General features: G+C 45.9%; 1 protein-coding gene across 1 annotated transcript in view; it reads right to left on the minus strand.

The window, feature by feature from the left end:
- Positions 1-25,616, minus strand: part of Acoxl (acyl-CoA oxidase like) — a 258,813-nt gene that overhangs the window by 116,348 nt on the left and 116,849 nt on the right. Inside the window, exons 10-11 of the mRNA XM_050134390.1 lie at positions 20,434-20,550; positions 13,326-13,479 (exon numbers count right to left, since the gene is read on the minus strand). Of these exons, the coding sequence (XP_049990347.1) occupies positions 13,326-13,479; positions 20,434-20,550 (271 nt within the window). The remainder of the gene's footprint in view (positions 1-13,325; positions 13,480-20,433; positions 20,551-25,616) is intronic.

The raw sequence follows: 25,616 nt of genomic DNA on the forward strand, positions 1-25,616 counted from the left end.
AAGCTCCATAACCTCCCAACATACACACTCACAATGCAGAAACCTAAATCAGGGGCAGGATCCTTGGATCTGGAAGGCCTGATATCTGTTTTTAAATTAAAAACATACTAACTTATGTATTTATTTATCTCATTTTTTAAAAAATTTCCCCACCAAGTCTACCCTTGCATGGAGCTCACTCTTCTCCCTGAGAACTCACCTGCCCACGTGCAAAGCCCATCCTCAGAGACTGACCCCACTTAAGAGCCAGTCTTTGTTCTCTCTCTCTCTCTCTCTCTCTCTCTCTCTCTCTCTCTGTGTGTGTGTGTGTGTGCGTGTGTGTGTGTACAGAAGTTTCTGTCCTGCCTGGTCCCACAACCATTCAGTCCCAAAGAAACCAACAGAGGCGCCATTTGTAAACTCTGTGTGTGTGTGTGTATGTATTAACAAAACCTTAAATTTGTATCAATAAACCAAAGTCAAAGTCCATACCATGTGTGTGTGTTTGACATGGTTTCACTATGCATCCCAGGCCACTGGCCTTGGACCCATGGCTCTTCCTGCCTGCCTCTGTTTCTTGAACCAGGATTACAGGTGTGCATCACCACACCTGGTACTAGGCGAGGGGCTGGTTTAGAACATCTGCCTCCTTTCATTAGATCTGAGAGGTGGCGTCTTACCCCTTGCCATTCCAGCTGGGGCTAAGTCACAGGATAACAGTCTCTGCTCCTTGGCCATCGGCACAGCCCAGGTACTTGACGTTTCAGGGGCTCAGAATAAAACAGGCAGATGTTGAAACTTCTGGGCCAGTGAGGTGACTCAGCAGATAAGAGCTTGGAGCACACTGTGTGACAAGAGTTCCATCCCCATCCGACACTGAGGAACAAGAACTGACTCCTGAAAGTCGTCCTCACCTCCGCACACATGGTACTTGTGCCTGCATGCACACGTGCAGATATTGTTAGTCATCTCACTTCAAAAGCAAAACTCCTTTCGGCAAGCAAGAGTTGATTCCTCTGAGCTTGGAACGACGCTGAGAAATCATTGAGATCACAAGGTGATTCTTACTGTGTTGTATTCAGTTATCACTGCAAGCAATCTTCAGATAGTGACTTAAAGAGTCTAAAAAAGGCCTAAGTTTCAGTCCAGAGCTCTAGAGTAATTGATTCTTATGGGAGAATCTCAATACTTAACAGAAAGGGTTTTCTGATAAACGAGAAAGGCAAAGAGCTGGTCAGCAACCATGATGAATTCTAGAAGAATCCGGATAATGCAGAGCGAACTAGGGCTGACAAGGCTGCAAGTGTTGACCACACCAAAATCAACACTTGGACCTTAGAAAAACCCTTCTGTGAAGCTTTGACATTTCCTGCATTGAGCACTGAGTAAGAACTCTTCCACCTGCTCCCACCCCCACTGTAATCCAGCACCCTAACCTGCAGCAGGCCCTCACACTGCAGCAGACAGACCCTTACCTGCAACAGATACTAATTTGCAGCAGACTAACCTACAGTAGACACTAAACTGCAGCAGGCTCTAACCTGCAGTGGACTCTAACCTGCAGCAAACTCTAACCTGCAGCAGACACTAACCTGCAGCAAACTCTAACCTGCAGCAGACTCTAGCCTGCAGCACGCTCTAAACCTACACACAAATGCAGTCCAGCTAACATGACTTTCAGAGCCAGAATCCTTCAGCAGCCTCACTCACAACATGTGACCCAGGCACCAGCCAAGATTGTTCTTGGCCCCGTTTCTTCTCCACAGTTTGGACAGGGAGCCAAACAACAGTCTCTGTCATCACAGACCTGAGTCAGGCTGACCTACTTGTCTGTTTTGAAAGGTACATATCCTTCAAATTGCTGTGAAAGCTGAGGGTTTAAATAAATGCTATCTTTTTCCTCTAGGCCAGTGATTCTCAACCTTCCTGATTCTGTGACCCTTTAGTACAGTTTCTCATGCTATGGTCACTCCAACCACAAAATTCTTTTTATTACTACTTCATAACTGTAATTTTGCTAGTGTTAGAATAGTAATGTAAATATCTGATACGACCCACAGGTTGAGAACTTTGTTCTAGGAGATAATACATCTATAGGACCCGAAAGGATGGGTGATCATCAATCAATTGTTCCTTCAGGTGCTAGCCTGTTTGCCCACAGAGAGCCTGCACTGCTGGGTGACAGGGTGACCTCCTTGTTCCTGATGACGTTAGACTCCTTCTCAGGGCTGGCCAGGGGTCCCCCTATATTCTTAGATTTTTTAAGTCATTTTTTAAAAAGTATAGTTCTTAGGCAAGCACGTTAGCACACACCTTTAGTCCCAGCATTCAGGAGGCAGAAGCAGGCCTGTGAGTCTAAAGCCAGCCTGGTCTACAGAAAGAGTTCCAGGACAGCTAGGGCTGTTAAACCCTGCTTTGAAAAACAAAACAAAACAAAACAAAAGTATACAGTCCTTTAGAATCTTCTGAGCCACCAGTGGGTACTTCTGGGCATTCTTAGGCACCTGCACACAAAGAACCTCTATCCTCCCTCTGCTGAGTACCTGAGGGGAGCCGAGTATAAGCACCAACACAGATAGCTCACAGCAGATGGGCCAGGCTCCTTCAGGAGTGGAGCAGAGCTTCTAGACATCTCTGGGCTTCCCAGAGATCTGTTCTGTTTATGTCAGGCCTTGGATCTGTTCCCAGGTTGGCCGATGCCAGATAAATGAGGTGGTGTTGAATCTCCCTGAGGAATCAGCCTTAGGGTGCAGTCTACTGAATAAGCAGGGCCTGTGTACCACACACCTCTCGTTTGTTAGCTTACAAGCACCAGCTCAGTGTTGCCTTATGCAATCGCGGAATGTAATCACTCGGGCTTCACCCAGCTGCATTTTATCCCCAACAGCAAACAGCAGCTCCATGTGAAACATGAAAGACAGGGTCAAGGCATGTTTGCTGATAACCTTATCATTATGTTGGATCACACATCTCCTCAGAGACCGTCCTGCTCAGTTTTGTTCCATTGTTTCTTTACTCGTTTTTGCCAATTCTGCTCTTCTATGTGGGATTCTGGAACACGCAGAGGAGAAATGGAGCAAGTGAGAGGCAGAATAAGCATGGTCTACGGGTGGAAGTGGGACATGAAATCCTGCTGGCGAAACTGCTGTCAAGGACACAGTGAGCACGGGATTGGGACCTTCTGTGGCCAAGACAGTGGCAACAAGACGTAGCTATGGGCGTTCAGGTACAGTTGCCACCCAAGGGCTCTATCCTTTTAAGGAGTTGGCAAGGCCCCAAGCTGAGTCAGAACTCCAGGCCTGTTTCTGTAGACCCTGAGGCTTTGTGCTTGGACTCAACAGTCCAAAGCCTTATCCTGAGGACTCCAACCAGGTGGCTCCCACTTGTGTTCAGTAAGTTGTGATGGAGAACAGGAGAAGGAAGGGAATAAGGTTGGGATTCATCAGTATGATCTGTTTGTCATCCCACAAATGAGAAAGGAGGAAGAATCAAGTCCAGTTGTCCTTCAGTGTAAGGAGAATCAAGTACAGTGTCCCTCGGTGTCTACGGAGGATTAGCTCCAGAACCTATGCAGGTACCCTAATCTCGGATGTTCAAATCCTTTACATAAAATGGCATAGTGTTTACACTTAACCTTTGCACAGCCTCCTATATATATATATTAAATCATTTCCAGATTGCTTCTCAGACCTAGTGTCATATAAATGCTACGTAAATGTTTGTGATATGATATTGATTAGGGAGTCATCTTATAAGAAGAAGAGTCTGAACATGTCTAGTTCAAGCACAGTTATTTCCTGAATACTTTCCATCTGCAGCTGGGGAGAGGCAGGGACGGATAAGTGGGTGCAGAGGACTGGCTGCATTTACTGGATTCTTATTCAGGTCCTGGGATTTAAGAGCTGAGAAACTGAGGCCCTCAATGGGAGGAGCCAAGGTCAGAGCCTTGACCATGAGATTCCAAACACAGTAGTACCTCTGCAACGACAAGATGTCTCTTCCATATGTTCACAGAGACAGAAGTGTAAAACCAAGACCATTTCTCCATTGGGTGACCTTAGAGAGTTCAGTCTGGGCACTCCAACTGCGTCAAGAGGCAATGTGCAAGAATTGCTTCATAGCAGCAGGTCCCGAGAACTTGATGGACCCCATCAATCCTTAAAGAAAGAATGCGGGTGACAAGAAGCAAGGTGGGAGCTCTGGCCATGTGACCAACCAGAGGCAGTAAAGCGTCCAATGGCCAGCTACCCATAAGGCCAGGCCAAGGGTCTCATCACATCTGAACGAGGCCAGCTTGGTTCCTCCCTTCCATACTAAGATATGAGGCTGAAGTGCAGCACACCAAAAGCTGGCTTGACTTTGCCCCGCCCTCTCACAGGAGAGGACTGGGGTGATGAATTTAACCACGTCCCATCTTACCTCCCTCTGAAGGAAACATCGGGGAGCTGTCTCAAAGGGGCTACTAGAAAAAGAAGATGCAGCCCAGCAGGTGGACTTCCACTGACTTCAGACTTCCTACGGACTCCGGGAAACAGGCTCAGGCAGGTGAGGGGCCTGCCCAAGTTCACACAACTGCCAAGTCACAGATCAGATTCAAACTGCTCACCCACTGGGGAGGACTCAGCTATTCTGTGAGTCCTTACTTCTCCTTGGCACCCACATTCTTTACTGAGTGGAAGGTGAGCCAGCACAACCCAATTTGCATATGAACCAGGGACATAAAAGAGGGGCTTTGCTTCTAAGACAGGCTGGGGCCCCATTTAGTGCTTAAAGAACAAGCTATTTAACATCTTTGGCTCCATATTCTCACTGCTTCCCCGCCTTCTTTCTGATTACTTTGGTACTGTTCAAATTCCATTTTAACCACATGCTAGTTATACATCTTGTTGTATTTTTCTGGCAGAGATCTCAGTGCTTATAGTATAACACTCGGAAATCCCAAATGCTCTAAAATCTGGAAGAGACTTCAGATTTCAAAGTGCTTTCAGCATTTCAATGCAGGAAAGTCTGAAAATATTCCAAGATCCAGAAAATCCCCAAACTTGAAACACTCCTGGTCCTAAACATCCCAAACAAGCTCAGCCTGAGTTTACCTTTAACTGTTCCCAGTAGACTTTCGAGCGCTGTTGCACGGCCCTGTGTGTGGCCTGAGAGCCTTGCAATAGCAGGGCTCTTTGCCTGTGGCCTTTGTACGTATTTCATCACACTTGATTCCAGCCCAAAGCCACAGGGTTGAAGCACTGCACTTCCATCTTGACCTCAGGCTAAAAGGTTATCACTTTTGTTTAAGTAATGTGCTCATTAAAGATATTTAAACTGGGCAGAGTAGTGCAGACTGGTAATCCCAATACTCAGGGGAGCAAGAGACCAGTCTGGGCTACACAGTGGAACTCTGTTTCCAAATTTCTGGTGTGTGTCTGTGCAACCCTAAATGCTGAAAAAACACCTTATTTGTTGATCCATGCACTTGCTAATTTTATACTTTTAGGCTGGGATCCTTTTCATTTTACCCAAAGAATTCCTCTTAATATTTCCTATAGCAATAGTCTATTGATGGCTAATTCTTTGAACTTTTGCAATTGCATGATGTATCTTTATTATACCTCTGTTTTTGAAACATAGTTTTGCTGGATGCATAAGTTTAGGTTGCTTTATGTCCCAATCATAACTTTAAAAAGAAAACAGTGAACATCTTGAGAAACTTTACTGTGAGAGCACCCACCCCCACAATGGTTGTATTTGGTTGGGGTAGGGACATTGTATCAAATGATTTTTCTCTATTTTCATTGTAGTAAAGTACACACAAGGTGAAGTTTACTGTCATGTCCTCCTTAAATGTAGCATTTAATCATGTCGAATATATTTATATTGTTGGTCAGTAAGTACCAGCAACTACCTTTAGAGCTCTGTGTTTTGCATATCCTATACCTAATAAACAATGAATTCCCCCCCCCCAAATACTATTTTACATCCTCTGACTTGCCTTGCTGTGAGAAATCTGCTGTCAATTTTACACGCAATCCTTTCATATGGAATATTTTTTTGTAAAAATGGTGAAAACAATCCTCCCAGACCAGAGTGAGCACTGAGCACCATTCCTCGATACTTCTGAGAGACTGCTTGCTCAGCTTTGAGGCACGCCCTCACATGCATAAGGAGCTACCCTCTGAGCCATACTGCCGCCATCTTCCAGAGGTCAGAAGTCAGCTGAGAGAGAGCCCTTCGCCATCAGGTCTGTGGACTGCTACCATTCCCCAGAGAAGGGGGGTGGGAAAGGCCATTAGACCCTCACCAGGTAGCTCAGCAACATCTCCCAGTCATCTGCATGCAATTTTGTCCTTATTGGCTATGGCCTGGGGTCTAGACTAGAACATATAGGTGGAGCTCTTCATTTATGGCTCCATCATCCATACTGGGCGAAGACTTTTCTTTTCAGCTGTTTTGAAGTTAGTCATGCTCTTGTTAGTAACCATGCACTTGTATTCTATGAGTAATCCCAATAAATTCACTGGTCCCCAGGGCAAACTGTGGTAAAATCCTACATTGGTTGGCTCCCTAGAAGGAGTGGTAGATGGGGTGCATATCCAGGGGATAAATTTTAGTAACACACACGCAGGCACTAAGAGGTGCTGGCCACTCCTTACAGGAAGCCACTGTAGATGTGAGTTATCGCTTGGTCTGTTAATCGGTCCTGTGAGCTCACATGCCTTGGTCTCCTTAGGCCTTCAGCTCCATGTCTTCAACACGGAGTTCACTAGAAGCTACCTCGGTTTCCTCTCTGTAAATACAGCCTAGATGTGATGCAGAATGCATCAAAGGTGGGGGGACATGAGTCAAATAATCCCAGGATAACTCCAGATGGAGTGTTTTAAGATTTTTCTTTATTAAAAGGGAATTCATGGATCACAGTGAGGAAATAAGAATGAGGTCCAACATCCAGGTGTGGCTCTCGGGAAGAAGAGGCTGAGCAGGGCAGGGCCACAGCTTTTTGGTACCCTAAATCATGCCCCAACATGGTCCAGCCTCTTAAAGGCCATTGGCTGAAGAAGGTTCCCCATCACCTCCCCCTTTTGTCTAAATAAGAGAGTTCCAAACCCAATACAAAACTATATACACTAAGAACAGATACCAAGTATAAAAATTAGAATTACAGCCAGCATAAACAATATCAAGCAAGGAGCATATGCTAAGTGATTTAATAATCATTTTATCCTAAGAAGTCTAAGTTTTGTATTAGAAATGGCTTGGCTAGATCATACAAGGAAGGTAACTCTGTCTATCTGATCTTCAACCCCACTGAAGGACTGAGAAGGGAGATAATATTGCTTGAGAAGGCAGGAAGTGCAATCAAGCAGCTTCTAAAAATGTACAGTAGCTGACAGAGACAACTGGCTACTTAAGCAATCACTCGAAGTCTCATATGCAATGTTGAAGCAACCAACTTTGGCTAATGCCTAGAGTAACGGACAGACAATTTTCCGAGGCAGGAAAAATTTCAGAACCATCTTACCCTGTCTTATTGCTTGCCTTTTGTTGCCATTTAGGTCATAAGGTAAATCTGTTGCCTGTTACTCAAACACAGCTAGAAATTCCTTAATAATACTGGTGTCAAAGTCTCTAAGCCTCCCAATGCCACACACAGAGCCCAGAACCTGCTTCCCACCACCTCTAAACAAGGGTATGTGCCCTAGGGTTAGTGCCTAACAGAGAGAGTGTATACCCCTACCTCCTACTCATCCTTAGTCATGAGGTGTGATGTGTTCACATGAACTTGAACTATGACAATTCCAAATGGCAAGGGTCACTTTATAATCAATCGACCAGGGAAACTTTTTCTTTCTTTGTATGAAAACCATGCATCCTGGGCTTTGCACTCAAAAAAGGACCAGCAATGCTACAAGGGCAAAACTCATCAGAGAAATGAGAGCCTGGAAGCAAAGAATTAGAAATGGCTTCACTTGAGAGTCTCCCTTCTTCTCCCATCTTGCATTTGTCAACATCACTGAGAAGAGTCTTGCTGTGTGGTTTGTCTGGCAGTCCTAGGGCTTGAACTCGGGGCCTTGCGATTGGAGGCCAAGTGTTCTATCTCTGAGCTACATCTCTAAGACCTGAGAAGATTCTTTAAGCAGCAAAATATTATTTTTCCAAGATGTAGCCTCCCCCCCCCCGCACAAAGGCAAGAACTGACAAACCACTATAAAAACAACCACCGAAGATCTCCACATTTCCCAACACAGAGTAGTTATGATATTAAAGTCAGCCATTGCGTGCTATGGAGATATCCATTTGTAGACTAAAGAAGTCTCAGGAACTCAAGACTCTTACGGGGATATTCAAGAGCAGCTGTACTGAGATGGGGAAACTCTCAGGCTGGCAGGTAGGGAAAAAAAATGGTTACTATATTATGTTGGTTCTCAGGAGATAATTAGGGGCGTTCATTCTTCCTCACCTTTAAAAAAACAAAATCTTAAATACCAACAGTTAAAAGTAGAAACCGTCTAGTCGAAGAAGGTATCCCACTGCCAGGGCTAGACTATGTATCCCCCAAAATTGTAGCTTAGGGGTCACACCCTGTGGCAAGGCCCCACCTGCCTAGACTAAGAGTCTAGGGTTGATGGGTGAGGCTGACTGTGTTTTACACATGGCAAGCTGTGACACACCAGCAGGTCCTGAGTCAAGGGAATGCATGGTGACCTGCTCTTCTCAAAACAAAAAGAAATTACTAGAGCACATCAGGATAGGAAAATCAGTATTATTACGTGTGTGTGTGTGTGTAATTTTTGGATTTTAATGAAAACGTACCTTTTATTTGGGGTCACGCCCGAGAGAACTTGAAAGTCACTGATCTAGACACACAGTGTTTGACTGCAGGTGGGAGCAGAAATAAGCACACCCTTTGTTCACGGTGTCGGTTTTGTTTAAATACAGGATCCCAAGGACATAGAATATGCACAAAAATCACCACCACCATCTGAGGTGGTAAATGAGACACATATACACCACAGAACTGATTAATCCTCTCTCTTTTCTCTTCTTCCCCTTCCCTTCCCTTCCCTCCCCACCCCTCCCCTCTTCTCCTTTCTCAAAGGAGTCTGGAATAAGGAAGTTGACACTGTTTAGAATAACCATTTTCTTTTTTGGTAGCTATTGATTCATTGTTTGAAATGTTGCTTTAATTATGACAAATATCAATGCTCCCAAAATGTGCCTGACATTTTGTAACCATCACAAGTCACTGAAAATCTACTATATTGAAGCACAGATGAACTGAGAAAATCAAACCGTTGTATCTAAAGTAATAAAAATTGGATGTTTTGCCTTCAAAAAAATCACCACCAAAGTTAGGTGCTAGAATATTTTTATGATCATGACAATTTTTACATACCTGAAGGTTGGCTAGTTGAATTATGTTACACCTACATCATGGATGATACCAGTCATGGAAACTACTGCACAAGTGAGATCAGAAGCAACGTCCCTGCCCACTCATGGACGAGAGGAGCGGACATAAAACCCTAAACACACACAGTGCAAACAAATAATGAGGCTCAGAAACCAGTCACAGCTTGGAAGCATAGGTGGAGAGAACACTTACTTTCTTCTCTGTGTTTTTCTATATTTTCAAAAACTTCTACAGTGGGTGTGTATTGCTCTTGTTATTAGGGAAGGTAACCTAATACTTGTGGCGATACAATGGCTTCACTGAGGAAATAAGCTGCCCTCCGTAGGTGACACTCATACTAGGTGACAAGTAGGAAAGGGGGTGGGGGGTGGCATCCACAGGTTAGAAGAACTGCTCGTGGGTGAGGGACGAGGCAAAGATTAGTACCAGAGCTGGGTGGTGGTGGTGCACGCCTTTAATCCCAGCACTCGGGAGGCAGAGGCAGGCGGATCTCTGTGAGTTCGAGACCAGCCTGGTCTACAAGAGCTAGTTCCAGGACAGGCTCCAAAAAAACCACAGAGAAACCGTGTCTCGAAAAACAAAACAAAACAAAACAAACAAACAAACAAACAACAACAACAACAAAGATTAGTAGCAGATAGGTTCAAATCTTGGCACATTGTATGGCTTTCCCTCCTTCTCCTCACGTTTTCCGCTCTCATGCTAGTCATGACATCAGATTTGTCATTCCCCACAGTGAGCGGCCGACTAACCGAAGCCAAGAACTGCTGTTTGCGCCCTAAAAAGTAACGATGCCCCAGTCAGTAAAGTGTCTGCAGGACAAGCCTGAGAGGCCAAGTCCAGAGCCCCCTCCCCCGTGCAGAGAGCTGTGTGGGGCACCTCTAATCTCAGCACTGGAGAGATGAATCTCGGAGCTGGCTGGCCAGCCTGTCTAGCTAAGTCAGCGATCACACCCTGGTAGCAGGAAGGAGAGAAGTTCCCTTTCTGCTGACTAGCCTGCCTGCTGCCTGCGGGGAGGGGCTATGCAAGATGCTAGAGGAGAAAAGTGACAGACAGCCCTACACGGATGGGAATCCTTCAGTCCATCATACTAACCTGCCAGGCAAAGTGCAATCCCTGGTACAATAGTGCCATGGCTATTGTGGTGGGTAAATGGCAGAGCCCTGAATAGATTTAAGGCCACAGAAGAGAGTTCATGCCTGGTACAGTATACTATAAACCTGTTCAAAAATTCATGGCTCGGGATGTCATAGGCCCTGGGGTTGGGGGAAAGACTCACTACTGTTATTTTCATAATTTGACATCACATAATACTGCTTTCTAAATATTTATGTTTATACCCATAGATATATGCTACTCTAAGCCTGCAGCAGAGAAGCTTCTCTTTGCAGTGAACAGAGAGACTCATGGTTGCTCTAGCCATGATTGATGAGCTCAGCCCTAAACAAGATATTTATATCATTTATTCAGACTCAGGAAATATCCAGGAAACGTGGTTAAAAAAAAAGATTATAAGAACCAAATGATAGAGAGAAGGGCTGAAAAAAAAACTCACTATTTTCTGAGTGTGGCACAGAATTCATGAGCCCACAGCAGCTGAAATCACCTACCCTGGGCCTGCACACAACTGGACTCTTCGACAGTCGTCCATGGATGGAGAGGGACTCAAAGGGCCCTACCTGTCCCTGGGGAACTATGGGCTATGGATGGATGTTGGGGAAGGAGAAACCGTTGTGGACCCACAAGATTCCAAAGGATAGTTCTACAATCACAACTATACAGGTGGCCTTGGTGAAGGTCAGTGGGTCACAAAACAGAAAGATCTACCTGCAGGAAAGGGACTTGTGGGGAAGAGGAGGCATGAACAGCCGAGGCAGGGAGATGAAGGATGGCAAGGGTGGGAGTGAGCAGCCAAGGCCTCACAGCCATAAACAACACTGTCCAGACATAAATTTAACTAGTGGACAAAAGGCGAGGGTAGAGACTGAGAAAGAGAGCAGCATCAACCGCTTGTCTCTCTGTGCACACACATGCACACACACACAACCCATGAACACACACTCCAAAATGTTTAAGTATCTGAAGTAAAATAACAACAATGCACAAAATGATGGGAGGAGGCAAGGTTTCTGGATTAATCTCAAGCCCTACTAAGGAGAAGAACGGGTACACAGGACATCCACTCTCTCCTTTCATCACTTACTCCCCTCTGTCCATCAGTCTGTCTGTCCACCCGTCTATCAGTTGGCCACTGCTTAGTCTTTAGTGCATTCTGCATGCTGCACACCCTTGCCGGCCTCAGGCTAGAGGGAGCTGATGAAGAGCTTGTCCCCAGCTCTCACTGTCTAGTGCTCTCCTCCACAAAGGAGCGGCCAGAGAGACCAGCGGACACTTCTGGTCACTGCATTCCCGGCCACATGCCTCTGTGGACACAGTGTGCTGTGTGTGATGCTCTGGAGAGCTCCCAAAGACAACAATGCCCGGGACCCATTGGTCCTTTTCTCCAGCCTAATTCCAGTTTCCTCTCATCAATTCTTTCCTCCTCTGTCCCCTCATTCAGACTCATAACTAATCTGGTGTCCTCAGTTATACCACACCCCACCTTCATCCTGTGGGTGGGTGGCCAATGCCTCTGATACAATAAGAAATATAATTTTAGTTGGTCCAGGCCCAGAGCTCCTGTGTAATAAGGCATGTATATGTTGGTTCTCTACCCCCACATCATGGCACAGGTCTCCTAAAACCTTTGTGATTTCCCAAATAGTAGAGTGCTGGGAAGACCCTTTGTTCTAATATTTGGTCTTTGACTCTGGTTCCTGACACAGATATCCTAAATTCCATGAAATTTTCTGGTCATTGAAGACACGTTTTGTCTTCATGAGATATCTCCTCCAGAAAGCTTCAGAATGGAGGTCAGTAACCAGAAAGACCAAGCCGTGATGTGGAGCTCATAACTTCCATCTGTACCTCCCTCCCATCTTCTAGAAGAACTAATCATTCCATCTGTCAAGAAAAAATATTCATTTACTTATGAGAACCTTCATGATCCCAAGTGTTCCTAACAGCCTGTCACTCCATAGCAATCCGTCAGGGAGCCAAGGCCCAGCACAAGCTTTAGTGGAAACAAAAATCACATTCAAACCACGGTAGAGAATGAGCGGGGCGGGGGGAGGGAGGGGGACTAGATGGTGACCAGACGATCGCAGGTGGGTGAGTAGACCTTGGGTTTAGGCATCTCTCAGAAGGACACTGTCTAAGCCAGTGCAGAATTCTATCTGTGTCCTGATCACCCCCTTGTGAGCAACCCCTGCCTGAGGGATCCCTGCAGATCTCACCTGCCACCTGCTCACCCGGCCTCACTCTAGAATCCCGCAGTTCAGTTCCCAGCTGCTGCCATCCTCCTATCTGGAGGGACAACCACCTCCCCTGGCTTCTAGTGGGAACCGGCCTTCTAACTTGTCAGGCCCATCAGGGAGGCCATAACGAGCCACTGCCCTGGCCACCTTGGAGGACCTGGTACAAGTGTACTCCAGTGTCAGCAGTTGCCATTCTTCCTTCTTGGAGTCAGTTCCTGTGTTCTCCCCATGGGACTAACGGAGCAGAGCGTTGAGCATCTGCAGTGTTGGTGCCCATTTCCGACCCGTCCACCGCAACCTTCAAGTGCAGTGACATTCACCAGTGATCTTCATGGCCAGCCACCGCGTGCCAAGCATTTTACCAACAAGGTCCACACCAGTTCTTGCCACACCATACAAGAGGACAAGCACAGGTCACAGCTAATATTAAGTTCCCAGAGTCTGGGGACAGTGACACTTTCCTTTAGATTCAAAGACTTGTTTTGCCTGACACATTTTGTCCCCCCCCCCCTACATGCTGTACTCTGCAGAGTCCTGCAGATCTGGTGACCGTGGCGCCCACAGGCCTGCTCAGCTTCGGGACTCACCATGCCTCCGCTGCACTCGCGACAGTCCTGTAGGCAGCTGATGCTCTCCCAGGTACTGTAGGCTTTCAGGCCGGCCACCAGAGCCTGCAGCGAGCGACTGCTGCTGAGTTCCCTCCCCTGGAAGATGTTTTCGTCCAGGACAAAAGCTGCATGCCTGCGAGACAAAGTAGAGATGTGTGGTGGGCACAGCAGCGTGTCAAAGCCATGTGGGAGAAGCATGTGTGAGCCCCAAGATCCCCTTCACTGCCTCTCAGTTTGCAACCACCACTGCACCACATCCTTCTCCCCCCCCTGTAAATGTTCTCCTTCACTTTCTGCCCAAGTTCCTTTCTGCACTCAATTCCTAAGCCTCATTGGTAATGCTGGCCTCTGCCTCTGGTCCATGCTTCTCTTGCTTCCTCCCAGTCTACATATAGGGTCGTGTTCGACATTAGTTTCTTCTACCTACTATACAAAAAGTTTTGCACACCTTGTGAATTTGTCGTTTTTTTTTTTTTAAAGTCCCCCTCTACCGGAAATTCTGTGACAGATTGTATAGTAAGTAGAATAACAGGCCCAAAGAAGGGCATGTTCCTACCTCTGGAACCTGTGCGTGTGCCACCTCATATGACAAGAGGGGCTGGCAAGGTGTAGTTAAATTAGGGTCCTAGGGGATACAACTGGGCCAAAGGGAACACAAGTGTATGCATGAGAGGGAAGGGACAGAGAAGAGGAGGGAAGAATAGAGGTGACACAGCACTAGGAAACTGCTGACTTTGCAGATGGAAGAAGAGGGCAAGACAAGCCATGAGGCAGGCCCGAGAAGTTTTTTAAAAGGTCAAGGATATGAATGTTCCTTAGAGCCTTCCAAAGAAAGGCAGACTTGCCAGTTCCCTGATTTTAAGCCAACGAGACCCATTTTGTTCAGATCAGACATTTTGAAAGAGAGATGGATCACATCCACAGAGCAAATTCACAATACATAGTTGTAATTATACTATTTTGTTATTAGTTACTATCGCTAGCTTCTTACATTGCCTAATTTTATAAATTATATAAATCTACTCTAAGTGTGTAGAGTTTGATAGCATCCATGGCTCTAGGCATCCACTGGGTACTGGAATGGACTCCCAGAGATGAGAACCGCTGTAGCTACAGCAGTAGCCGGAAGCTCATCCCTCTTCAAAATGCTTCTGCCGGTTTCCTTTATTTTTCAGCCATCTGTGGCTATGACTTCTGTATGATGTCATGTTTCTTGGTGCCCCTTGTATGCCCTTTCACCTCCTCAGTTCTTATTTTCTTTCTGTATTTCCAAATGCCATAGCTGAAGAGGAACAGGTCTTCCTTTTCTCTCTTCTTGGACTACCTTTAGTGTGGCCTCATGTTCAGTTTCGTTGAACATATTATCGCATAAACTAAGGTTTGGTGTAAATATTTTCCTAAACTCTATAGTCAGCCAAACTCTAGGGCCCAGAAAAGGTCCTAGATAAGAGCATTAAAGTCAAGGTTGCCAACATGCTAAGTGAGGAACCGTCTTGTCAGGATTTAAATCTTACTGGAAATTTCCAGACTAGTACACTGAAGAGTGCTCACGTGGCATCCTGTGATATTTCCCCTGTCCGCTTCAGGATGTTGACTGCTGTTAGCATCGTTTGGGTCTTGTTTAGGTAGCCATTTTGGAACTCTCAACAAAATGAGTTTAAAACTTTTACTCTGAAACTATTTGCTGTTTACTCCTACATTTTTGGTTCAATTTCCCCTATTCCTGTCTTATTTAATTCCACCCATTGTATCCCACCATTAACTTATAAAAGGAAAACTATTTATATGCTCTGAAGAGAAACCAGAGAGCTACAGTTAACTTTTAAACACATACTGGTTTGCGAGATAAACACCATGACCGAAGGTAACTTGGGGATGAAAGGGTTTATTTGGCTCACACTTCCAGATAACAGTCCATGACCAAGTGAGTCAGAGCAGGAATTCTTAGCAGGAACCCAGAGCAGAAAAACCGTCTGTCAGCCAGCTTTCCTATATGACACTGGACTACATGCTAAGGGGTGACCACCCACTGTGATCTGGGCCCCTCCACATTGTCATCACAGGGTCCCCAGAAGACAGGCTAAGCTGGGTCATTAACTGGCACACACTACATTATTTCAGTGATGCATTCTAGCTATCTGCTTCCCTCATGTGTGTCATGTGTAGGCGATGCAGGAATGTTTGCCCTCACAGTGCGTTTCCATGTCATTTTACTGTCCATTGTGCCACAAATATGTTTATCAGTGAAGAAGGAGGGATAGAAATATAGCTTATGCAGAAAGGAATAGCTTCTTTTCTACACGTCATAATTTTCATTATTAGTTCCATCTTAAAGTTTTTCCTTATCACCATTATTGAGGAATAATTTAGGATTCATTCAAAGCATACAGATTTGATGGCTACACATTCTTGTGAGACGATCAGTCCACAAAACAGTTTCAACAGCACCCCAAAATTACCCCACATGCTTCTGCAGTCTATCCCTCCCTCCAGTCACATCCCAAGGTCACCAAGGACATGCTCTCTGCCACTCACTATAGACTTACACTAGACTGTACAGTATGAATTGTGCCTTCCTTGTTTCCATTAGTGTTATTTTGAGACTCATCCTGGTTACAAGCACATGCCAGGCACTGTTACTTTCTCCTGCCAATCACTATCCCATTCTGTGTAGTGCAGAGACTACACTTCAGCTGTGTATTTGCTTGTCAGGGAGCATTTCAGTTACTTCCTGTCTGGAACCATTAGAGACAAAATGACTATGAAAATGTGTGTTGACATCTCAAAGGAGGCACATGACTTCTTTTCTCTCATGTATGTAGCCATGAAATGACTGGTATAGCAGAAGCAAGCAGGTCCCCAGGGCTTGCAGGCCAGCCTGCCTAGCCCAAATAGCGAGCTTCCCATTCACTGGGAGACTTTGTTTCAAGTAAATAAAGTGGACAGAGATGGAAGAAGACACCCGATGTGCTCCTCTGGCCTATGCATTTGAACACACACACACCTCTGCTCTGATGAGCTGTCTTGAGATGTTGGATGAGCCCGTACATTGATGTGGGATTCCCCCTCTGTATGCTGTAAATATGCTTTATTGCCATTGGTTAATAAAGGAGCTACTTTTGGCCAATGCCTTAACAGAGTAAAGACAGGCAGGAAATCAGAACAGAGATGTAGGGAGGAGAGTAATGGAGCAGAGGAGATGCCACATAGCCTCCAGACACCTGCCCGCCTGCCAGAACCTTGCCAGAAAGCCACAAGCCTTGTGGTAAAGTATAGAATAATAGAAATGTGCTAATTTAAGATGTAAGAACTGGCTAGAAATATGCTTAAGCTATTGGCCAAGGAATGTTTTAATACAGTTCTGTGTGATCATTTCGGGTCTGGGCTGCGGGAAAACAAACAAGCAACCTCTGCCTACAGAACTAGTGCCAGTGTGGCCAACTACATCCTAAGGGCTTGCTACACTACACACACTTGAATATGCACTAGTATTTATCTGAAATTTATCCTCACAGGTGCTGAGTGGAAAAAAATTCTCTAAATGATTGAATCCAGCTGAAAGACAGAGATATTAGCATTTCTACACCCTTCCCTTCGTCCCTGGTCTGGACCCAAGCCTGGGCTGCTTGAGATGCCCATTCAGTTCAGGAGTAAATAAGAGGCAGATCCCAACAGTCTTTTGAGCTGGTGCACTGCAAATAGCATTATTTAAAAGTTGCTAGTTTCTTTCTAAACTAGGAGATTTTCTTTCTACAGCAAATCTCTCTAGATGGTTCCAAAGGGAGCTATCAGTCACCAGCTTCCCTGGCCAGCAATTTCACAACATGGAATCCCTGCTCCATACACTAGCAGAATGGTTTAAATGCAAAACTAACCACCTCCTCAGTCAAATATGATGTCATTGAACGAGGTCATTTCACTCCTTTGTTGAATTAACCTATGAAGAGTCAGGCACTGTGAGATAGGACCCACAACTGCTATGCTCACAGGAGTCAAGTCCTCAACCAACAACGCTGGTGTGATGATATAGTGGACTAGGCCACTCCTTATTCTCAGAGTCACTTGGAAGAGCTTTGTCTAAGAAGGTGACTGTCCGAGTACAGGAAAGCAAGAGTGTGAGGGACAGGTGCTGCAGGGACATGGAGTGCACCTATAGGAGGGACCCGATGGGAGGACCAATAGCTCAGGGACTGAGCTTGGAGTCCAGCAGTACAGCCCACGCGAGGAGAGCCACCAGTGAGCGCTCAGACTTCATCACAGGCAAGAGGCTGCTGGTGAGGTCTGTGAAGAGGTCCGGGTTGGAGGTGGATGGCAAGAGTGTGGGACTGAAGAGGTCAGCTGGGGTAACAGGGGAAGGAGAACAGACCGTCAGGAGGTGGGATTGGCAGGGTGGGGAACAGAGGTCTGGGGACTATGTACCGCATTTTCTCCATCCCTCAGTTCATGTACAATAAGGTTGACTCCATAGCCGTGACTAATGCTGACATAAACATGAACGCTCAGATTAAAAAGGACAATGTTTGGGGAATCTTGCGGGTAATGGCCACAACAACCCACACGATTGAGCATTCAGCATTTTCCTCTGAGCACATCCAAATCCTCACTCATTTGATCTTTACAAAAGGCCCCTAAGTCGGGTTTTATTATTACTATTTTGTATGCGGAGTTGAGACAGAATTCCAAGCCACACACATAGCAAATGGTGGGATCGAGTTACGTAACCCCAGAAAAGCCCATGCCACCTCACCTCTGTCGTGCCTTTCTGACCACTCAAGACTTATTACAAGACACAGGGGGACAGGCGGGGCCAGCAGACCCGGCTGCAGAGTGTTTTTGCTGCTTACTAACACCCAGCTTGGATACCTAAAAACCTGGCCCATCCCACTGTTTGAGGAGAACCCAAAGCTCTGAGCATTTCACCAATCAAGCCTCAAGGTACCCAGCCCCTAAATCGTGAGGCCAGCTGGCAGCAGCACACCTCCATCAAAGCTGGAACTCAGATCCCACAGTTTGATAACCTGTATGGAGAAGGAAAATGAAGAGAGGAGGAGGAGGAGGAGGGGAGAAGCCAGCACAATTTTGGCCACGCCACAGTGAACTGGACTGGCTACTTTCGTAGAAGCTGAAGGGAGCGAGGCCTCTGATGCTGACCTCTGACCTCCTCATACACATGACAAACAGGCAATATATAGTTAGGAATTTAGAAGGCCGTGGAGCAATTGGATTGGTGATGTGTTCAACAATACAGCACCACACGTCACACAAGAATGGCTCTGTGATTTGGCATCAATTAGCAGCAATCCCTTGTCATTTCTCACCTTGAAACCCAAAGCTAGAACAGGGGCCTCTCTCAGCTGGAGCAAACAAAACTAAGCAACAGGAATAGAAATCAGAATGTGTGTTTTCTCAGCCACGGTGGTGACATGCGGTTCAACTTCAAGGGATCCAGGAAGCTTCCCAGGGTGATAAAAATGGTTCATACTCAGTAGGGATGTTTGTTACACAGCTGTTCATATTTGCTTAGACTCACTAAATGATACATGGCAATTTGAGCATTTTACTCTATCCAAACTGAGTCTCAAAATTATTCAGAGCTAGAGCTGAGCTAGTAGTTTAGTGGTATAACACTAGCTTAGCATGTGCAGCAGCCTAAGGTCTAATCCCGTGCACCCAGCACGGGCAGCAGCCTAATCCTGTGTTAGTTTTTGTCAACATGATGTAAAATCGAGTCAGCTGAGAAGAGGGCGTACCTTCATCAAACTAGCCTGTAAGCAAGTCTGTGGCCATTTTTTTTTTTGAAAGATGGTTGATATGGGAGGGCCCAGCCCACTGTGGGTGGTGCCACTCCTGGCAGGTGGTCCAGGCTTGTATGAGAAAGGCAGCTGAGCAAGCCTTGGGGAGCAAGCCAGTCAGCAGTGTCCCTCTCTAGCTGCTGCCCTGACTCCCCTCAGTGATGGATTTGTCTAGAGAAGTGTGAGCCAAAGAGACCCTTTCTCCCCCAGTTTGCTTTTGGTTAGTAATTATCACAGCAACAGAGTAGCAGGATGCCCCAGTACGGGAAGAAAAAATTCAGAAAATTTTAAGTATCAGATGTTGGATGTGAGTGATGTATATTTTTTTCTCAGGTAGCTTGTTTTGCCTGCCACAGAATTCATCCTTGGTACTCTCTGGAGTCCTGGACTTCCATTCCCTGCCTCATGTTATGAGAAGGCCCCCTCCTCCACAGGCCCAAGGACTGTGGCACCCCACAGGTCAGCAGTACAGAAGACAGAGCAAAGTTTCTCTGATGCTCATCGTCCTATAAAACCCAGCACACACTCATCAGTGTGTAAAATTTCCAACAAGTGAGAGGCTGTAAGGTACCCACTGCAGCAACCCCACTGAGAAACAGAATTAGCATGCTAGAGAAAAAAAAACACAGGAGAAAGATGTAAAGTTTGATGTTCTTTTCCCTGTCCACATCCTTCTGGGTCCTTGTCATCTTAGACAAACCTTCAAGTTCCTTGTCTTTAGGATGTTAGGGGTAACAACGACACAGAACACACAGCCCAGGTCCTGCCTGAGTGCTGGGAGACAGAGCATCTGAAGGCATCGAACTATTAAAGCCTTTGGTGACCACTGGAGAGATGGCTGGGCAGTTCAGAGCACTTGCTGCTCTTTTGGGGGACCCAGGTTTGGTTCCATACCCACATGACAGTTCAGAACATCTGTAACCCCAGTTCCAGTATGGGATGCCCTCCTTAGTCCCTGTCAGGTACCAGTCACACATGTAATACCAGGCATACGTGCAGGGCACATACATACATTCAGGTAAAACACTCATACACATAAAATCAATCAATCTAAAGCAGAGTTTGTAAGAGCTTGCGGTGAAGGGGAGCGTGCTTGTGCAAGTACAGCATTATTTCCGCTATTTCATTCAGCGTCCCGCCTCTTCCCCGACACACACGCTCACCACACATGCCTTGATCAAGTCTTCAGAGCTTTATCCTCCATTTAGAAACTTTACCAGAAGTTGGAAACATTTTAACTGCTCAAATCTGTTACAGTTTCTCCTGGGGGAGAAGCACTCCCAGAGCCAGCTCACCTGCTTGTGAAGGTCAGGGCCAGTGTGGTGGCCAGGTGAGACATCAGCCTGAGCGCCTGCATCTGGTGCTCGATGATCCTCACCTCTTCTTTGCCCTTGGGCCCAAACTGCCTTCGGCTAGAGAAAATGAACAAACATGACTTTTACCAAAATGCAGTAAATAGGTAACTTTATCTTCACAGCTGTCAGTGATGTTTCAAACGCTGCAGGATGCAGAAACCCAAATCTCCTAAAATGCGGTTAAGGCAGTAAGTTAAGATAGTCCAACCGTCCGAGGAAAACCCCAAGCAAGTTTTTTAGTTTTCCTAGAAATGAACCTTCCCACCACGGGATATGTGGAAGGCAAAACAGATCTATCTACTACATGGAGTAATTTGTACTCCTTAACATTTACATGACATTTCCGAGCTTCAAGTGCCCCACGATCATTAATTATTCAGCTTTAGGTTTGTAACATAATTAATAGGACAGGAGCCGTAGCCTAGAACATATTTCAAATGGACATTCTCAACAAGGAGGGTGGCGGTGGCCTCCGCGTGCCTGTCAGATGCACAGGTGGATCATTACTCTCAGCCCTCCTAAGCCCCCTGCAGTGCTGCGTGGCGTAGTATTCAACTGAAGCCCCTGTGTCTTGTTACAGTGGCTGCAGGGCACTTGGAGGCAGGTGCATCTCATGTCTTTCCTCAGTGCAATTCCTGGGACTGTCCCTGTAGCAATGCCCATGGTCAAAGCCTGGTGCCGGCCAATACTCTCTGATTCGGGTTGATGATATTCTGCTTTGAAGTAGCCATGAACTTAGTTTTTTATTTTTAAAAAATAACAGCTTAAACACACACACGTTATCAAACATCCAAAGCAAACCTATGTTATAGACACTATTGAGCCAAGGATACCCATGCACTTACAAGCAAATTTTTCAAAGTTTTAATCTTTGCACCTTTGAGGGTCACATCAGTTATCTGCATATCAGATATCTATATTATGATTCGTAACAGTAGCAAAATTACAGTTTTAAAGTAGCAACAAAATTGATTTTATGGTTGGGATCACCACAACATGAGGAACTGTATTAAAGGATCGCAGCATCAGGAAGGTTGAGAGTCATTGGCATAAGGCATTTACAAATCACAACCTGGCTGTGTCAGACATGTGGGAGGGGAGAAGGCAAACCAACCCAGGCATACACTGGGCCAGAACGCTACAAGCAGAGTGAGCAGACATCCCTGGGCACAGTCTGACCACTCCAGACGGTTGTCCCAGGAACACTATCATCCCCTGCCCTTGGTCCATGCCCTTTCGCCCACACCATCTCCACCCAACCACAGCAGGGCACGGTCTCAAATGAGAGGTTGAGCAGTATGCAGGGTAACCTCTCAGTTCCAGCTGGATCATGAGTCCAAAAATAGAAAAAGAAACTTCATTTTCAATAAGGGTATCATCATAATGTTAGGTTATTGCTATGGACTGAATTGTGTCCCCACAAAATTCATACACTGAAGCCCTAATTCCCAAGTGACTATTTGGAGATAGGGGTTTTAGGAAGTAACTAAGGTTAAATGAAGTCATAAGGGTGGGGTGCTAATCTGATTTACCCAGCAAACCCTCCTTCAACTCAGTGTGTTGCAGGAAGGTCAGGTAAGGACACTCAAGAGGACAGATCAGAAGACAAACTACACAGACACTGAATCTGCCAGTTTTTGGACCTTGGCATTCCAACCACAAGACCCAGAACCACAAGACATAGATGCTTATTGTTTACGTTTACCCCATCTATTGTGTTTTTGTCATAGCAGCATAAATGGTCTCGTGCAGTTACTTAAAATGTTCTATTTGTCCCCACTCTCTAGAGTTTTAATTCTGTTTTATAATTCTACTGTAGGTTTATTTGCAATTATTAAAGCCCAATTTTCACACTAGACATGGCCATATGCAGCCCACTCCTCTGGGAGACAGCTGTGCCACCAGTACACTAGATTCTGGGCACCTGCCATGTTCAAGGTCAAGTCCCAGATATGGAGCTCATAGCCCAGAACACAGAGAAGACCCAGTTATGATGGCCCAGCCTTCCATCCCTGTCAATCACCAGTATTTCATCTTGGATTTCCAAAATATCATTTCAGGGTACTTTACTCACACAGAGATGGCAAAGTAAATGATCAATAACAACATCTTTTAGATCTTGATTTGCTGAAAAATCATGATAGCCACACAATTTTAAATAGAGTTCCACCGAAGTTTCTGCTTCTTCAAGCAAGTCTTTGCTTTGGCACAGCACACAACAGATACACAATATAGAATGAATGGGTTTTTCAGATGAAGAAATGCAGAGTGGCCTGGTCAAGACCCAAGGAAGGTTTTTTTGGATGCTAGATCAGTGTGGGGGTTAGCAGCTGCCAACTTGTTGACAACGTGGCAGGATCTAGAGTCACCTAGGAGACGAGACTCTGGGCAAACCTGTGAGGGATTCTCTGGATTAGGTTTACTGAGGTGGGAGACCCACCCTGAATATGAGCACCATTCCATGGCCTGGGCTCCTAGACTGCATAAGACAGAGAAAGCTAGCAGAGGTATTTATCACTTCCTTCTTCTATACTACAGAAACAGTGTGACCAGCTTCCTCACGCCCCCTGTGCCAAGCCCTCCCCACCATGGCTCCCAGTGCCAAGCCCTCCCCACCATGGCTCCCAGTGCTGAGCCTTCCCCACCATGATGGACTGATGTTTAAATCGAAAGCTAAAATAGACCCTTTCTTCCTTCAGTTGCTTTTTCTCCCGAGGGTGTTTGATCACAGCAAAAGAAAACAAAACTAATACAATCAGTTTCCCGGTGTGATTTGTGATGGTCCCACTTCCTCTTTGACTCTTATAGTTCAATACGGTAATAGGCACGGGCCAGAGAGACCACCAAGAGTCCACACAGCAGGCCTCAGACTATATCTCGTCATGTGGCAGGGAGATCGGCCAATCTACTGCAGGATTCTAGGCGATTTCATAAACTTGAGAGGTTTTACAAGGATATATGCATATATTTGTAGATAGTCTTTGTAAAATGGAATGATCCAGCAGCTGTGGAGTCTGCTCTCATGATGGTGTGTGCGGGGCTTTAGGGCCACCAAACTGTTTGCTCAGGGCGTAGTTATCTCTGCCCTGCAAACCTTCAGAGTGCCATCCACTCACTGAGTTTAACTGATGGCTCAGGAGGTACTGGCTTTCTAGCCCTATTGCCTTAGACGGTCTTCTATAGTTGTGAAGAGACATCATGACCATGGAAACTCTTATAAAAGAAAGCATTTAATTGGGGCTGTCTTACATTCAGAGGTTTAGTCCATTATCATTATGACAGGAAGCATAGCCACCAGACATGGTGCTGGAGGAAGCTCAGACTTCTACATCTTAGCAGACAGCAGGAAGAGAGTGAGTCACTGGGCCTGGCTTGAGCTTCTGAAACCTCAAGTCTGCCTCTAGTGACATACTTCCTCAAACACCAATTCCAGCAAAACCACACATCCAATAGAGCCACTCCCTAGGATCCTATGGGAGCCATTTTCATTCAAACTACCACCATTCATGGATGGGTTTCTTTTCTTTGGCCACAATAATTTATCACCACCTCCTAACCTGACAATTAGTTCTTTGACACATAGCCACACACAGGCATTTAAAGTATAGGAGCCAGATGCTTGGGAATCTAATCCAAATGCCCCTGTCTGGTATCTGGAGTTAACCTGGGCCTTGCTTGAACCTCTAATGATTCTTTGTACTTTCTGTCCATGCAAGACTCACTGCCTCCACCAGCCTCAAACCCAACTGTCATATACCTAACTGGACTCATCTGTGGTGAACCAGCCACATGTTCTCTCTTGACACTGAGACTGTTTGGATTTTTCTCCCTCTCTTTAATCCGCTCCTTCAAAAACCCGAACAGAACCAAACCAATCAAAGCAAAGTGGCTTCTCCTTAGAATGCCCTAAGTATTCCCTCTGTGGTCCTCCCTCCAATGCCAGTCTCTCTCTCTCTCTTTCAGTCTGCACTAACTGCTGGTTGCTGATGCTTCTCCTCCCAGAGCCTTGCTGATCCTGGAGTGTGAGCCCCACCTCCCAGGGTGAGCTCATTCCTAAAGATAGCAAATGATGTCCCCATGATTGCATCATCCAGATGTAAGCTAGCAAATCCAGAAACCCCAATACCTCGTGTATAAGCCTATTACAATGTAGGGCACTGATGCCCAGCACAAGTCTCCCCAGGTGACACCCAGGGCCAGGTATCAGACCACTGAGGAGAGTTTCAAGATATCAGAGTGCTAGTATCAGTCCTAGTCTGCTTAACCTGCTTAGCCTGCTTAGCCTGTGTGGTCCATCCTTTCCTCGGCATCCTCCTTCTCCTCATTGACATTACTGGCTCCCTATGAGGCCCTGCTGGGTGGACACCCCCTTTTTTCTAGGGCACTATGAACAATGAGCCACTTAAAGATGGCAATCTTCCTGACCTGTTGGCCTCCACATATCTGGAAGTTAGAACAACCTACATGTCTACGGTCTCTGCTATCTGCCTCATAGCTCACAGCTGCTCATTTTCACGTGCCCCAGCCTGGCCTGGAACAGGGACTCCCAGAAAAGAAAGGAGGGCACACTGGATACCACATCATCTCAGCAATTGTACTCCAGCTTCCCACCTGCCACCCCCATTCTTTCCTGAAATGTTTACTTATTTCTGGTTGTTATGAACAAAGAAGTAACGCTGACAGTAGAGCCATGGTAGAAGCAGTAGACAGAATAGAAATTGACGAGACTGAGAAAGCAGGAGAGAGGAGCCAATCCATGTAATACCGACAGCCCTACCCTGGCTTTCTTATAGGAGAGCAGAAAGAAACCAGTGGATATACAGAAAGTGGGGCACACCCGCTCCTTTCCTCAGATGCTGACAGTCTCCAAAGCACTGAACGGGAATTTCTATTGGCTCTTTACCTATCTGATACTCTACCTGGCTTTAGAGGTGGCACTAAAGATTAATGACTCTTCTGCTCAGAGATGCCAACAGAGATCAGTCCTAGGACAGCCACTATTAGCCCCAAGCTGGTTGGCTAACTGCAAGAGAAGCAGCAGATAAAAAGGAATATTGAGTCTCCGGGCCGTAGAAAGTATGGCCCACTTGGCAACCTTGCCCAGCCATTCTGAGTCACCCTCT

This window comes from Alexandromys fortis, unplaced genomic scaffold (assembly GCF_014885135.2).
Source record: "Alexandromys fortis isolate MF-2015 unplaced genomic scaffold, M_Fortis_MF-2015_v1.1 scaffold_6, whole genome shotgun sequence".
Classification (NCBI taxonomy): Eukaryota; Metazoa; Chordata; class Mammalia; order Rodentia; family Cricetidae; genus Alexandromys; species Alexandromys fortis.